Source organism: Phaseolus vulgaris, chromosome 2 (genome assembly GCF_051622355.1).
Source record: "Phaseolus vulgaris cultivar YP4 chromosome 2, ASM5162235v1, whole genome shotgun sequence".
Lineage (NCBI taxonomy): Eukaryota > Viridiplantae > Streptophyta > Magnoliopsida > Fabales > Fabaceae > Phaseolus > Phaseolus vulgaris.
Window position 1 is genome coordinate 4,627,120 of NC_143499.1, and position 16,235 is coordinate 4,643,354.

The following is a 16,235-nucleotide window of genomic DNA, read 5'->3' on the forward strand; positions in this document are numbered from 1 at the left end:
TCCATAAACAATCACATAAGGAGATATAGGAAAAAAAAGCCTAGACGTTTTTGTTTTCGAAAAACCAGTTTTGTTCACTTTCAGTCTGGACTTAATACCCCTTATTCTTAGGGTCTATTGGTCTGAATTTTTTACCACACATTCGTTATTGTGTGTGTTGAGTTTTGGCTTTGATTTGAGCCTCAAATTCGTCCTGCAAGATTTGCAATAAACTTTTTATTCATCACTACCAAAACTGAAAGGAAGGTTCCTTTGTGTGTGAAACTGTTTGATTTTTTTCCTTGTGAATACGCATCCGTTTGAGCTAAAATTTGTCACGTTTTGTTCGAAATTGAGTCTAGATTCTTACATGGAATTTAAACAAAAATTTCTTTCAAGAAAAGTTTTCATAAATTTTGTGCAAAACAAGGCTATCCTCTATCGAAATTTGTAGAATTTCGCCTTACTTTCTGTAATTTTATTATGGGTCCATATTCCGTTGAGAAATTCCGAAACACTTCGCACAGGTAGTTTCATATATTTTTTTCGGAAAACTAGTTTTGTTCACTCTCGGTTTGGTATTTATTACGCCTTATTCCTTGGGTCTCTTGGTCTGAAATTTTGACCACACATTTGTTATTGTGTGTGCTGATTTTTTGATTGAATTTGAGCCTCAAATTCGTCACACAAGATTTGGAATAAATTTTTTATTCATCACTGTCAGGACTGAAAGGAAAGTTCGTTTGTATGTGAAACTGTTTGATTTTTTTATTGGGTGAATACTCATCCGTTTGACCTGAAATTTGTCACGTTTTGTCCCAAATTCAGTCCAGATTCCTACATGAAATTTCATCAAAAATTTATTTTGGTAAAAGTTTTCATAAATTTTGAGCAAACCAAGGCTATCCTCTACCGAAGTTTGTGGAATTTAGCCTACTTTCTGCAATTTTATTCTGGGTCCATATTACGTTGAAAAATTCTGAAAAAAATCACACAGCTACTTTTATACGTTGTTTGCATCCAGTTAAGGAGGCATGTCCATAAAAAAAAATCATAAAAGAAGATATAGGGAAGAAAAGCCAAAACGTTTTGTTTTTGGAAAACCAGTTTTGTTCACTCTCGGTCTGGGACTTATTACGCCTTATTCCTTGGGTCTTTTGGTCTGAAATTTTTACCACACATTCGTTATTCTGTGTGCTGAGTTTTGGCTGGGATTTGAGCCTCAAACTCATCCCATAATATTTGCAATAAATTTTTTATTCATCACTGCTATAGCTGGAAGGAAGGTTCGTTTGTGTGTGAAACTGTTTGATTTTTTCCTGGGTGAATACTCATCCGTTTGACCTGAAATTTGTCACGTTTTTTCTTAAATTCAGTCCAGATTCTTACATGGAATTTCAACAAAAAGTAATTTCGGGAAATTTTTTCATAAATTTTGTGCAAACCAAGGCTATACTTTACCAAAATTTGTGAAATTTCGCCCTACTTTCTACAATTTTATTCATGGTCCATATTGCGATTAAATTTTTTGAAGAAATTCACATAGGCACGTTCATATGTTGTTTGCACGCGGCTAAAGAGGCATGTCAATAAACAAATCACAAAATAAGATATAGGAAGGAAAATCAAGGACGTTTCGTTCTTGGAAAACCAGTTTTGTTCACTCTCGGTGTGAGACTTATTATGCCTTATTCCTGGGTTCTTTTGGTCTGAAATTTTTACCACACATTCGTTATTGTGTGTGCTGAGTTTTGGTTGGGATATAAGCCTCAAAATTCGTCCCATAAGATTTGCAATAAATTTTTTATTCATGACTACCAGGGTTGAAAGGAAGGTTTGTTTGTGTGTGAAACTGTTTGATTTTTTTCCTGTGTGAATAGTCATCCGTTTGACTTGAAATTTGTCACGTTTTGTCCCAAATTCAGTCCTGATTCTTACATGGAATTTCAACAAAAAGTTATTTCGGGAAAAATTTTCAGAAATTTTGTGCAAATCAAGGCTATCCTCTACCGAAATTTGTGGAATTTCGCCATACTTTTTGCAATTTTATTTTGGGTTCATATTGTGTTGAAAAAATCTGAAACAATTCACACAAATACTTTTATATGTTTTTTGCACCCAACTAAGATGGCATGTCCATAAAAAAAATCACAAAAAGAGATATAGGGAAGAAACGCAATGACAGTTTGTTTTCAGAAAACCAGTTTTGTTAACTATTGGTCTGGGAATTATTACGCCTTTTTCCTTGGGTCTTTTGGTATCAAATTTTTACCACACATTCGTTATTCTGTGTGCTGAGTTTTGGCTGGGATTTGAGCCACAAACTCGTCCCATAAGATTTGCAATAAATTTTTTATTCATCACTGCTAGGGCTAGAAGGAAGGTTTGTTTGTGTGTGAAACTGTTTGATTTTTTTCCTGGGTGAATACTCATCCGTTTGACCTGAAATTTGTCACCTTTTGTCCCAAATTCAGTCCAGATTCTTACATGGAATTTCAACAAAAAGTTATTTCGAGAATATTTTTTAGAATTCTTTTGCAAACTAAGGCTATCCTCTACCGAAATTTGTGAAATTTCGCCCTACTTTCTGCAATTTTATTATGGGTCCATATTGCGTTGAATTTTTTTGAAAAGAATCACACAAGTACTTTCCTATGTTGTTTGCACCTTGTTAAAGAGACACGTCCATAAACAAATCACAAAGGGAGATATGAGAAAGAAAAGTCATGACGTTTTATTTTCGAAAAAACAGTTTTGTTCACTCCCAGTCTGTGACTTCTTACGCCTTATTACTTAGGTCTTTTGGTCTGAAATTTTTATCACACATTCATTTCACAACTCACTTTAGTAATATTATTAATAATATATACTTAAAATTTTAAATTAAAAAATAAAACAAATATTATTATTTAGAAATCTCAAGTGAATATTTTTAATTTGTGGATGTTAAAATATCATCATTTAATCAAATAACGAGGTTAAAGTGTTTGGGTTGGTTGGTGGGGATGACATGTTTGACTGCACGTGTTCACTTTGGGGTAGGTTTAGTCAGCGCCGTCGCATTGACATGTAATAATATTATTTCAACCTTTTGTTAAATTTAAACTTATTATAAATTATTATGATATTCTATCATCACATGTTTCATCTTCAGTGCCCAAAATTAATATTAAATTTTGATGAAACAAATATTAATATAAATAGCCCTTCTTAAGTACATGCTTCATCTTTTATTATTAGATCTCGATATTGTTAGTATCAATATTAGAACATAAAATTATGGAGTTAAATAGTTTAGATAAAATAACCCTCAGAATAATAACTTAATTAAAAATCTATTTAATAGACTCTTTTATATGATAATTATCATAATATCTTTGAGGTTTAATATATGTGTTAGTCCTTTCAAATGATAATTTTTACTCTACTCTTTGTAATTTGTATTAATTTTATTTATTATAAATTTTAAGAAATAATATCTATGACGGCTTAACGTAGATCTAAACTCATCATTATCAACTTTAAAGTAGTAGGAGAGTTATATATATATATATGTGTGTTTTTTTTTTTTTATGTATAACAAATCTTGTCAGTATCAATTGAATACAAACACTATTTTAATAAAATTAGTTTTTCGAGGGTTAAAATTAACAATTTTTTTGAAGTTCGGAAGAACCGAAAACCTATTCAAATATAAATTTAATAACAAAAATTATTAAAATTAATTAATAAAAATATTAGAAAGTAAACTTTAAATTTAACTTAATCTTACAAAATCATCTCCTAAAATCATATTTGCATCTATTTATATGTATATAATGGTCTATTTATATGTATATAATGGTCTATTTACCTAATAAGTTTAAAATAGACTCACTCTAACCTTGATATCATATTGAAAATATACTTTAAATCTAACTTAATTTTATAAAATTATCTGATAATGTCAGATTTATATTTATTTATATATTATGTATATAATAGGTGATTCTATAAGAGATTGATAAGTTTAAAATAGACTCAATCTAGTTTTGATATCATATTAGTAAGTGAATTTTAAACTTAACTCAATTATATATAAGATGGGCATTCATTTATATATACTATAAAGTGCATGTATTTATTTCTAGTTGATGTAGATATCCAACGGAAATATTTTGTTTCAATATATTTTTTCATGAAAAAAGTTGAAAATAATAATTATTGTATACTATTTTTTTTAATTTTTAAAAATTTTATTTGTCATTACATTATAACTTTATAAGTTTGTTTAATTAAAAAAATGCAAAAAAACAAATTAAAATAAAAAGTCGTTTTTGTTTTCCTCTTTAATTAAAAGTTGAAAATTGTCACCCTTCAAAGGAATGAATCACTCATACCTGTATTCTTTGTTATCTTTTCGGTAATTATAAAATTAATTGTAGAAAATCTTTATAAAAAAATGAAATTTTTGTAGATATAAAAAGAAATAAAAAGGAAAAATTGGACAAAATGTGGACCTGTCTTCCACTAGGGTTGGTGGTAATAAAATGAATTCCAGTGCCATTTGAATATTCCATGTCTCTATTTGATTCCACTTCTGAGTCTCTCTACTTTGAACCAAAAATAAACAATACATTAATGTAAAAATAATCCATTATTTAAGGAACTTTGGTGCATAAGATTAGAAGCACAACCCTCTCTGTTCTCAAACTCTTTCACTCTGTTTTCTCTTTCACTGTATTTTCTCTCTGTTTTTCCTTCAATGGCGAACCAGGAGAAGGAGATAGTGATGGAGCTTCTCCCCCTTATACGACTCTACAAAGATGGCACAGTGGATCGTCTTCTAAGCTCCCCCAACGTTCCACCCTCTGTTCAAGACCCTGAAACAGGGGTCTCATCAAAAGACATCGTAATCGCAGATGACCCTTTGGTCTCTGCTCGCATTTTCCTTCCCAAAAACCACACCAATCCCTCCCACAAACTTCCCATCTTCGTCTACTTCCATGGCGGCGCCTTCTGCGTTGAATCAGCTTTCTCCTTTTTCGTCCATCGCTATCTCAACATCTTAGTCTCCCAAGCCAACGTAATTGCTATCTCTGTCGACTTCAGACTCCTTCCACACCACCCTCTCCCTGCAGCCTACCAAGATGGCTGGACCACTCTGCAGTGGATTGCTTCCCACGCCGCCAACACCGCCGCCAACCCGGAGCCATGGTTACTCAACTATGCTGACTTCAACAAACTCTACATAGGAGGTGAAACCAGCGGCGCTAACCTTGCTCACAACCTTCTTCTTCGTGCAGGGGACGAGTCTCTGCAAGGGGATCTCAAAATCTTCGGTGCCTTACTCAGTTCTCCCTTCTTCTGGGGCTTGGTGCCAATTGGGTCGGAGCCGGTTGAGGGGCACGAGCAGAGTTTGGCCATGAAAGTGTGGAGCTTGGCGTGCCCCGATGCACCTGGTGGAATCGACAATCCATGGATCAACCCTTGTGTTGCAGGGGCACCCTCCTTGGCCACACTTGCGTGCTCCAAGATTCTGATCACTATCACTGGGAAGGACGAGTTCAGAGACAGAAACATTTTGTACCACGACACGATAAAGAAAAGTGGATGGAAAGGAGAAGTTGAAATCTTCGATGCTGGTGATGAAGAACATGCTTTCCAACTCTTCAAGCCTGAAACTGACAGAGCTAAAGCCATGATCAAACACTTGGCGTCGTTTCTGGTCTGATGCTTGATTATTACAGTTCAATGAAGGTGGCTTTAATTAATCATATATTTGAAAAACAAATAAATAAATGTTGATTGCTTTATCTTGTATACGTTAATTTGAGATTAAATTTGCATCATTTAATCGGTTCTACCTTTCGTTTCTGTAATTATTAAACGAAAATGGAATTTAATTAATATGGATTTTATATTATGAAATATTTTAGTATTTAATTAATGGATCAGAATCTACGAGGTCAAGAAATGATGTTATACACTCTTGCACTTCATTTTAAATTTAGGTGGTTGGTTAATTGAATTCAACCATACAATAAATAAAAGAAAAGTTTTGATACTTTGATACCACTAAAAATAAAATAGATTCATTTGACAGCACTAAAAGATAAAAACATTTATTTATTTTTTAATTTAAAAACTTAATATATATTATTATATTATTAAAGTTTGTTGTTAGGTGGAGTGTCAAAGATTCTCTGTACAAATAATAGACCGCAATTCCAATAAAAAATCTATATGGCCACAGCCACAAGTTAGTATAACAAACATGTTTGAAACTGTGAATGTGGAAATTCGTCTAGTTTAACTAAAGGGGTCATCTTTGGGCAATTTTTATGCCAATTGAAGACTGAGAAAATTTATTTATAATAAAACTTATGAACTTAGTACTGACAATATTATTAGATATTAAGTACCAACAAGTGCTAAGATATTGGTTAATGCTTTTTTTATAAGAAAAAATAAATTGAATTAATTGGAGCATTTGATGATGGTTCAATCCTTATAGAAAAAGGACTAATTACCTCCTTAACAACATATATTAAACATATTATTTACTCTATTAATATTTTGCTGACCGATTATCATCATTTTGTTTTTCAGATAGAAATATATATAACATTAGTTGTATTTTCATAATTTTAGAATTTAATACGACGACGCAAACTTTTCACTCTCCAAAGTCCTTCACGTTCTCCAAACTTTTCATTTCTATCTTTTCATTTCACTGATGTTTGAAGTTAAAATGAAACATTTATTAAAACAGAAACTGTTTAAATTTACCAACTAAATGATTATATCTAAGATAAAATAAAAAATTATAATTCTATGTTTTTATTGTTAATAATCATTTTATTTTGTCGTATAAGAGTAAATAAAAAATAATTAAACTTTTAATTTGAATGGGAAATTATTAAAAAACTGAACTAAACATTTTAATTTTAAATTTAATATTTTAAAAAAATTAAATTAAAAACAGTACTGTATTTAAACATTGAAAATTTCCTTAATTTGTCATACGTCTAAAAATTTAAAACTAAATTTAAGTGATTATAAGTTGCACAACATAGTGGCATTATTCTCTATAAATTTACGAGTTTTCTTTTTCTATATGATTACGTTCTCAAAATTAATATAAATTCAGCAGTATTAATACAATTGTGTGGGTGACTGTTGAAAGCAATGTTCAAACTGAACCAACATGAAGTCATATGTGGGATTAAACCCAGTAGCATTGCGCTTTCGTTCATTTTACTTGTCATTTAATCCAATTCCATGAGTTGAGCTAGTGATGAAGGAAGAAAGGTTAGAGTTCGAGAGAACAAAAATATGTATTAATATTCCTGTAACACTATTCCTAATTCATACTAGGATTCAACTTTACAAGAGAATTTGTTGAAGGTATCAAAGTCTAAGAAAATTACAGAGGTATTATCCTTTGTTCTGAGCGTTTTAGCCTCATTCAACAACAAGTTAGCAGTCTTTTCTGCTATATTCTCTCTCTCTGAATAGCATTTCTCCTTCATCTGTGCAGTTGAGAAAACAAGCTGTCTAAGAAAAATGATATGAAAAAAAAAAAAAAAAATATACCCCAATAGATACAAAAGCTGTTTTACACAAAACCTGCAACACAAGCTGAATTGCCTTCTTCACGCTGATGACATCCCACAGTCCATCACTGAAATTTTTGCAGATGCCAAAGTTATACTCTCAACATGATCAAAAGAAAAATGTGAATGTTCAACACCTAAACTGGTGACAAAATGTTCCAAGAAAAATTACCATGGTTTGGATTTAGACAAATAGTCACTTTATTAACTAGTTCTAGAAGGAATAAAGCTCCTCTAAAAGTGAGCAAGTAATGGCGTATCCTTCCATTCAATTTACAGTCTCTAGTGATATTAACCCACCAATAGTTCTAAGGTGAATCTCCTTTACTTGTTCACTTAAGAGCCTTTTCCTTCCAGAAGGAACATTACTGAAAGACAGTGAACCTTCAACCAAGACATTCAGAAGATATATTTTGCTATAGAAATTCAAAAAAGCATGCATCAGAGCCAAAATCACCTAGCTAGAATAGCAAAAGCTTTGCTTGCTTGATCAATATGCACAACTTCACTTATGTAAGGTTCTGAACTGAACCGGGTATCCTGCTGTTTCAGGAATTTGTCCCCAAGCATTCTTGCCAGATTTATACCTGCATCAAGTGAGAATCAGAATCAGCAATTGCCAAGTCAAATATTGTAACTCCGGAAAATGAAGTTTGATCTTGTTCCAGTGGATTATTTTTCCCATCATACCATATAGACGTGTTTCCCCTTCTTTTAATGGTTCCCCTGTCTCCTCTATTCTGAGTCTTTCAGAATAATTCGTTATCTTGTGATCTTCTGTCATCTTGATTTGCTTCCCATTCAAACTGGCAAAAAAAAAATCATTATGAATTACAAACAAGCACAAAAGTGTACTCACAGGAATTCAGAATATTTAAGTCAACAAAATCAATAGCTAGAACATAATTTAGTCACAAAGATATGAATAAGGCAACCTATTAGTACTGCAACTGTTGCATACAAATTAATACCAAAATCATATGAAAAATTTCAAATAGACAAAACTGCAGATCTGCTACTGCTACCCACCACGTCAAATGTTCCAGAACTAATAATGCCATGATTTTCTTGTGCAAAAATATTATCTATCAATAAATTATAGAACACGTGCATCTTAACATAATAAGAAAGGCGAAACTAGCATAAACCATTATAACCATAATTTTTTTTTGACAGCTTGGTTGTCATGTTTCCTACCCTTGACCCATTCAAAATTAAAACAAGCTAAGAAAGCATTCCAGTTGGTTAGATAAACAAACCTCATAATGCAGGTGGAGTCCCCAACATTAGCACATTGAGCAAAGAAATTTTCTTCACCATCAGTCCACACCAGAAGTACTGTCGCTGTACATCCCTGCAAAGAGTTTGTTAATAAAGGATACACAAGTTTAATTAATTAGCATGCATTCTCGAATTAAAACTTTTACACTACCAACCAAAGACAACAAATTTGTGATTGGATCATTGTATAAAAAAACTGTACACTGTTTAGATGCATTATCTATTTAATATGCAAACCATAAATATAAAATTTACAATATAAAAAAACTCATGCATATGTCCAGGGGATATGCTAAACAACATCAAGAGTGTAGCACATAATACCTCATAATGGTGATTCATATGAGCTTCTGTTTGAGAAAATGCCTCTCGAAGAATATCTGAAGCATCACCACATGATAAAACTCTCTCCCTCCTTAATGAATCTGATAATATACTAGCAACTATCTCAGGAAAAATTCTGAAAAAGAAATACAAAAATTTAGTAGTCTTTTGCACATTAAGAACAGCAAAAACCTTAGATAAATAACTAATATATACACAGAAGGCTATTGCCATTTACATAATATAAGAAGCAGAGAGAGGAGTCTATTAGTTAGTTTGTTATTGACTAATGATTGCTAGTTTATAAAGTGGTTATTGTGTAGTTAGTTAGTTACTTTTCCCTCATGCTATTAATCTAGCATTATCATTCCTTCAAAGTCATGCTAGCATTGTAAAACCAAAAGCAATACCAAAGAGACAAGAGGAAAGATGAAGAGTTAAAGAAACTTAAAGATGCAAGAAGAACAAACATGCAAGAGGATAAAAGGCAAAGAGAAAGCTGGAACAGATCATAAAACACAGCAACTGAGAAGATTGGACGAGCAGGTCAAACCCAAACACACATTAAGCACCATTTGTAGGAGCAGGAACAAAGATGGTAGAGGTTTTTAACACTAGAATGGCCACATCAAGGTGCGTGAAGGAGATGGTGGCAGGAAAGAGAATCTCAAGCATTTAAAATGATCAGATTCTGGTAGGTAGCACATGGTGGGATGCTGGAGCTCCTTCAGCAGCACAACTCAAGACCCAATAGCTGTGAACATATCAAGCTGAGTACAGTACAATGAAGAAAAAACATGAACTGGCTAGGGCAAATTTAACAGACATAATCACGTAAGAAAGAGAAAGTGGAAAAAAACTGACATTGATCAAGGGTTTCAGTGGGCAGAATTTGTACTTGACCCCCCAGGAAAAAAAGACCAACGGAAATGACAACATTACAAAGGATAGTACCTCATTGATACCATGAAACTATGGACTTGTTTGGATGAGCTTCTCCATAATAATTTCTAGGAGAGAAAAATAAGAAAAAAATAAAATTTATTTTTTCATAAGCTGAAATTAGCTTATGCATAAACTAATTGTGGATATTCTCTTATAACTTCTCCAAATTTGTATTTTTGACTAGTGCATAAGCTAATTTTAGCTTATGAAGATATCAATTTCATATTTTTTTTCTTCATTTTTCTCATGGAAGTCCATATGGAAAAACTTGTCCAAACAGACTCTATAAGATTTGGGTAGGGAAGGAAAGAAGGATATTATTTTTCCATGTATGACGTGAAATATATTTTAAAGAATTTTTTTTAATTATTTTTATTTAAAATTAATAGAATAGAAGAAAAAAATTGGCAATTATTTTTTCTCAGATATCCAACGAGTAATGAGGCAGATTTTTTTAGACGGGGGAGAATAGCAAGTAGACAATACCTGTACCCACCCCAACCCATTCCCATCCCTATATATCATTACTAGACTCCTAATAAAATCAAATAAGGGAACAAATCAGGAAATGAAATGAAATATGGAATCCAGTCCTACAAGCTTCATAGTCAATACTGGATTATGGCAGAGTAGAAACCTTAGGCTGGCTACTACATTCAAATAGCATAACGGTTTTCTATACTGCCATTGCAACCAAAACTATAATATAGGATTCAAAAACCCCAGTTTTGACCTGTGAAATGTTGTTAAGGATTTATTTAGATAACATTATGATTTCTCCCTCATTTTCTAATGCATTTTTGCTTTACAAATGTAATTGAATTTGAAAGCCTTAACAGGACTATTTTATTGGTTGTCATGTTCCATTCTGTCTTCTTCTTTTAGATTGCCTAGTTCACATTCTGCTCATTTTTATCAGAAATTTTTGGCTCTATTTCTGTTGATACCACCATATTCATTCATTTTCTTACTTCATTACTACGTTTAAGTTGTGTGCGTAAATTATCATGTATATTTATCATGAATCTTCTAATGCATTTTTGCTTTAGAAATGTAATATAATTTGAAAGCCTTAACAGGGCTATTTTATTTTTGTCACGTCCCATTATTTTTTCTTCTTTTAGACTGCCTAGTTCCCGTTCGGCTAATTTTGTCAAATTTGTTTCGCTCTTATTCTATTGATGCCACTTTATTCGTTCATTTTTTTACTTCATTACTATGTTGATATTGCTCCTAGAATGATGGTGATTGTGTGTAAATTGTCACGTATTATTTATCATGGATTTTTTTAATTGTGTCAGTTTGGGTTTTTCATTAATTTAAATGTGCAGTATAAATTATTTAGTTAGGATTATGATATTTGAAATAGCAGTCATCCCGCTTTCCACTAGCATTTTCAGAGTTAGTTCCAAGATGGATAACTATGCCTATGAGATCATCCAAGATACTCTAGATACAATAATGATATTTTTATTTTCTAAATATTCTAACTGTGGGCAAGTCAATACAGTCATCCGTCATACAGTATGAAAAGTCACTAAAACAACATAAACCTATACGATACATATATTTAAGCTACTAAAGGAGAAAGGAGAAAGTTGAAATCAACAGGACATATCACATATTATACAACAATCTGCAGAAGATGTTCAGAGATAGGACTAATATGCACATTACTGGAGCATGGATATCTAACTTGACAACAATAAATAACCACAGCACGAAAAAAATTAAATTATTTCTATTCATCAAGTACACACTATCCACAGTAAAAAATAAGTACGGAATAGGCAAGCATTAACATGAAGTTTCATAAAAATGGCAAACAACTAGCATGGCCAATCAAAGGCAAAAAAATACTAACTTGCTAGCAGATTTGGCGGCCCCATCTCCACCATGACCATCACAAACGCCAAAAAGTCCAAACTAGAAAATAGAATTAGAGGTGGGTTAGCTTCCTCTGGTAAGTGAGAAACAAAACAACTACAGAAGAGAGACCTGCATTAAGAAGTGCTACGAATAAATCCAATACCTGATCCAGCCCAGGTAGAGGCCATTGATAATAGCAAACATCTTCCATAGGAAACCTTTTTCCTCCTCGACGCATAGCCATGGGATCTGATGCCATGCCAACTCCAAAGGGAATGTGATGCTGAGTTTGAGAAGCAATATGGACCTGCCATATATATTAAATCACAGAATTATATAGAATTTTTTTACACACAAATTCTACAATAGCATTTAAAAAAATGCAAAGCCAGCATACTCACTTCAAGTATACCATTTTATAGTACAAGGTATATTGCAAAACAAACAATAATAAATTAATCACTTAAAATTTAATTGCAAAACCTTTGGAAAAGGCGTGTAGAGAACATCCTTTTACTAAGTAAACACAAAATAACCACATTACTCCTTAGTTATAGAAGTAGAAGACAAATTTCCCATCTCAGACGAGGGAGTGCATTGATCATTGAAAGAACAAAAGCTACAATCTTAATTCAATCTAGTTAAAATCTAATTTTCAATATGTATTCTAGTCAATCTAGCTCGACAGAAAGAGACACATTTTATTTTATATCAATAAACTATACTCATATACCTGCAAGCGTGAAAAAATGGACAGGAGTTGGCATTCAAATAAATTTCTAACAATAAATTCAATGTAAAAGCCTTCTTGGATTGTAAAGGAGAGCAGAAAATTATGTAATAATGATTTAGCCACTAAAAATTATTCAACCGGCATATACTGCAGCACTCTCTTCGCAGCTAAATATCATGCATACAGCTATAAGCTTCGCATCTATGACAATCAGCTATAAGAGGCAGCCATTTTAACTGAGATCACTCCTACTACTCACCATTACTTTTGATGTTGTTCCAAGTGTTATGATGTCTCCATTAGCAAGACTCATCGGATTTCCCCAATTCCTACTTTCAGTATCGGGATGGTTGATTGGCTTAGAATTCAATAGTGTTCCATTCAGACTACCCATGTCCACCAACTCCCATTTCATTTTCTGAAAGATCAATTATAAAAACAATCATCACACACCATAAATGTTAAAAATCCAACTACAAGTCCGAGAGCACACAGAGTTTACATCCAAATTCCACTTTATCATAGCGTGTTTTCCTGACACTTCTGAATCCTTTATCAACAAATCACTCGGAGAAACTCTACCCAAGGTTAGTGGTAGACGAGAAGAATTGGTCGACTGTACAGAACACCGAAGTCCCCGAGAAGGGCCATTGATAACCTCCAGAGTAAGACAACTTCCTGCACTTCTAAGAAAAGGATGTGTCATTATGTTGACATGTTTAGCACGTAAAGACATTGCAAATACATAACAGCAACACAATAAAAAAAGACTCAGGAAATTACTTTGATCAGAGATATTCCATTGCACTAAGTCCTGAAGTCTATCATTCCGAATATTAGGCGTGCCCTGCTTTTGAAATTGTGCTAATTGAGCTGAGGAAAGCCTAAGCGTTTGACCAACATCAACGTCATCAGAAGAAGGATCCGAGATCACATCCACGACCAAAGTATCACCACACTGGGGTGCAGTAGGTGGAACAGGAAGGGTTTGAAGCCTTTGCTTATGAACAAGCCCTTGGCCATGCGTCCGAGGAGAGCGAAATAGAACTTCACTGGGATAACAGGCGCCCTCGAGATCATAATCTCGCGGCAATTCATTGATCTGATTCAACGGCGAAGCATTTGCATCCTCTTCGTCGGCAACAAGGGGGCGCTCCAGCTCGCCCTTCGATTCGCAACATCAATTGAATTTCAGAGATCGTAAATATCGAAATCAGAGTTGGCGATTAGGGAAAGAACAATCGAATGCTGAAAATAGAAAAAAATTGGTAGCTACCTTGATCGAGGAGCGGAAACGCGAAGAGAAAAAGAAGCGCCATGGTTTGAAGAGAAAGAAGAGGAAGATGATGATGAGAAGAAGCATAAGGAGAAGAAGCACAGTGAGAATGGTTTGTAGCATAGGACCCATCGTCTTCCTTCTCTCTCTACTCTTTCGCAAGAGAGATTGGGTCTGGGTCTGCGAGAACCTCGCTTTGAAATGGTCACACTTTTTTTCTTTCCAATTAACTCTTCAACTTCAAATTTATTACCACACACCCCACTATTATTTATCATTCTTCCAATGTTAATTAATTAATTAATTAATTAAATTAAATTCTTCAAAAATACTACTTCTTTTTATTATTAAATAAATAAATTCTTAAGAACTACTACTTCATCATTGCTGCAACGTTAATTGAATTCCTCACAAATGCTTCTTTTTTACATTATAGTATAATAATATGCTGCTGCTGGAAGTACTTGTTTAGTATTATAGTTATACAAAATTTACTTTTTAATATTTTAATTATATAAATATAATTATCGAAAGAGGTAAAACTTAAAAGATCTTGATCTTCTAAATATATGTTTTTATTCTATTTTCTATTTTTAAATGATTAAAATAGAAAGTATATTAGATGTCTTGTTTTGCAATGCTGTGACTTTGGACCTCTCATTGCTAAATGAATCAATATTCATACCAAAATCATAAATCCTTACACTATAAGCTTTAATAAGATCAACATCAAACCTTAAGTTAATCGTCATGACAAAGATAAAAATAATAGTCATAGTTTTTGGGTGCAATTTGAATAATTACACTAATCAATCATTTGCCTGCCATTCTTAACATTCAATGAGTGTTGCAATGAGATTTCTAATAAGTGAGTAAAGTTATATTTTATAAAATTTAAAAAAATAGTATTTTGATAATCATAAATAGAATTTTTTTTTCTTTTTTGTTCAGATGTCTTCTTCCTTCTCCTAGGATTTTACAGTACAGAGTTTGTACAACATCATTGTGGTGGACAATGTGTTATTTGGGAGTGTTGTGTTATATCAACATAGAGTAAATAAAAAAATATGAGAACTACTCTTATGAGACGTCAAAATCCTTTGTTTAGATGCATGACAAGTATCCCATACAGAAAATAATATATTACTGAGAAAGGTAAAATTTAAAAATAGTATTATCAAGTGTGTATAATTTACCCAATGAAGGACTATAAGGTATTTTATTGGATGGAATTTCTAACTATTTACCTTTAGCTCATGGATATATGAAGGAGAGAAACACGAACAAATGTTCACTAGGTGTAACATTTCAAATTACATAAGTTAAACACTGAAATTGAAAAAACATGTTACTTATTTTATGACTTTTCCTTTCACAACAAGTTATTACATGCTCTTGGATCACCATTTGTCTATAGTCTTAATCTATTTTCAGTTGACAAATGTATAATTAAATATAATAAATTGTTTCATTTTAAATTAATAATCCAAACACGAATCATTTAAAAATTATTTGAAATCATAAATTAAGGACCATTTAATATCTTTTTTTTTTCTTTTAGCATGATAATCGTTCATATCAACAAGACCTCATAGGTTAAACTTATTTATTTGTATGAGTCTCGTTTTATTCTGTAGGAACATTTTTAATAGTAGTATATCTTAATTTTTTCTAACTACTTATAAGTTTTACTTTATGGCAAGATGCCAATGTATACTTCAAGAATTGACATTTTGAACTAGTTTTAAGATTAATTTTTTATTCACAACTTAGAGTTATTTAAAAAAATTATCCTAATATTCAAATTGAACTAAATATTCTTTCACTATTACAATATATTACCAAGTCGTATTTATTTATTTCTTACCATGCTTTATAATTAAAAAACACTAAAAGAATATGATAATTTTTTTCTTTTTTAACTTGTATATAGACTTGTGGCCCAACTCATAGGACTTGATCTTGACTCATATGCATCTGGTCAAAATAGTTCACATGGCCAAAAAGTCCGCATAAGAAAAAGTCTATGTTAGGACAAGTCATTTTTTAGCCAAGTCGAGTTATACTCATTTTAAGTCAAGTTTAGATCAAATCATGTTAATTCAGATTAAAATAGAGTTGACAAAGCTCGAACACATGTCACAAAATGTCAAGTTTGGTCGAACCCAAGTTGGATTGGGTTTTCTAGATCGAAAAAGTTGGATTGGGCCTTAACCTTCCAACTATGTTG

General features: G+C 32.3%; 2 protein-coding genes across 2 annotated transcripts; one reads left to right on the forward strand and one right to left on the reverse strand.

Moving 5' to 3' along the window:
- Positions 1 to 4,533: 4,533 nt before the first annotated feature.
- LOC137810400 (2-hydroxyisoflavanone dehydratase) lies at positions 4,534 to 5,889 on the forward strand. The gene has a single exon (XM_068611640.1). It carries the CDS (start codon positions 4,724 to 4,726, stop codon positions 5,690 to 5,692), a length of 969 nt encoding a protein of 322 aa, XP_068467741.1. The 5' UTR covers positions 4,534 to 4,723; the 3' UTR covers positions 5,693 to 5,889.
- A 1,390-nt stretch (positions 5,890 to 7,279) lies between these two features.
- Positions 7,280 to 14,269, reverse strand: KAPP (kinase associated protein phosphatase). Its single transcript, XM_068611641.2, has 12 exons — positions 14,006 to 14,269; positions 13,513 to 13,894; positions 13,232 to 13,407; positions 12,989 to 13,147; positions 12,160 to 12,303; positions 11,992 to 12,053; positions 9,183 to 9,318; positions 8,837 to 8,931; positions 8,268 to 8,383; positions 8,035 to 8,164; positions 7,591 to 7,645; positions 7,280 to 7,493 (listed from the first exon to the last, which is right to left on the reverse strand). The coding sequence occupies exons 1-12, from the start codon at positions 14,135 to 14,137 to the stop codon at positions 7,335 to 7,337; spliced, it is 1,746 nt and encodes a 581-aa protein (XP_068467742.1). The 5' UTR covers positions 14,138 to 14,269; the 3' UTR covers positions 7,280 to 7,334.
- Between the last annotated feature and the right edge of the window lie 1,966 nt (positions 14,270 to 16,235).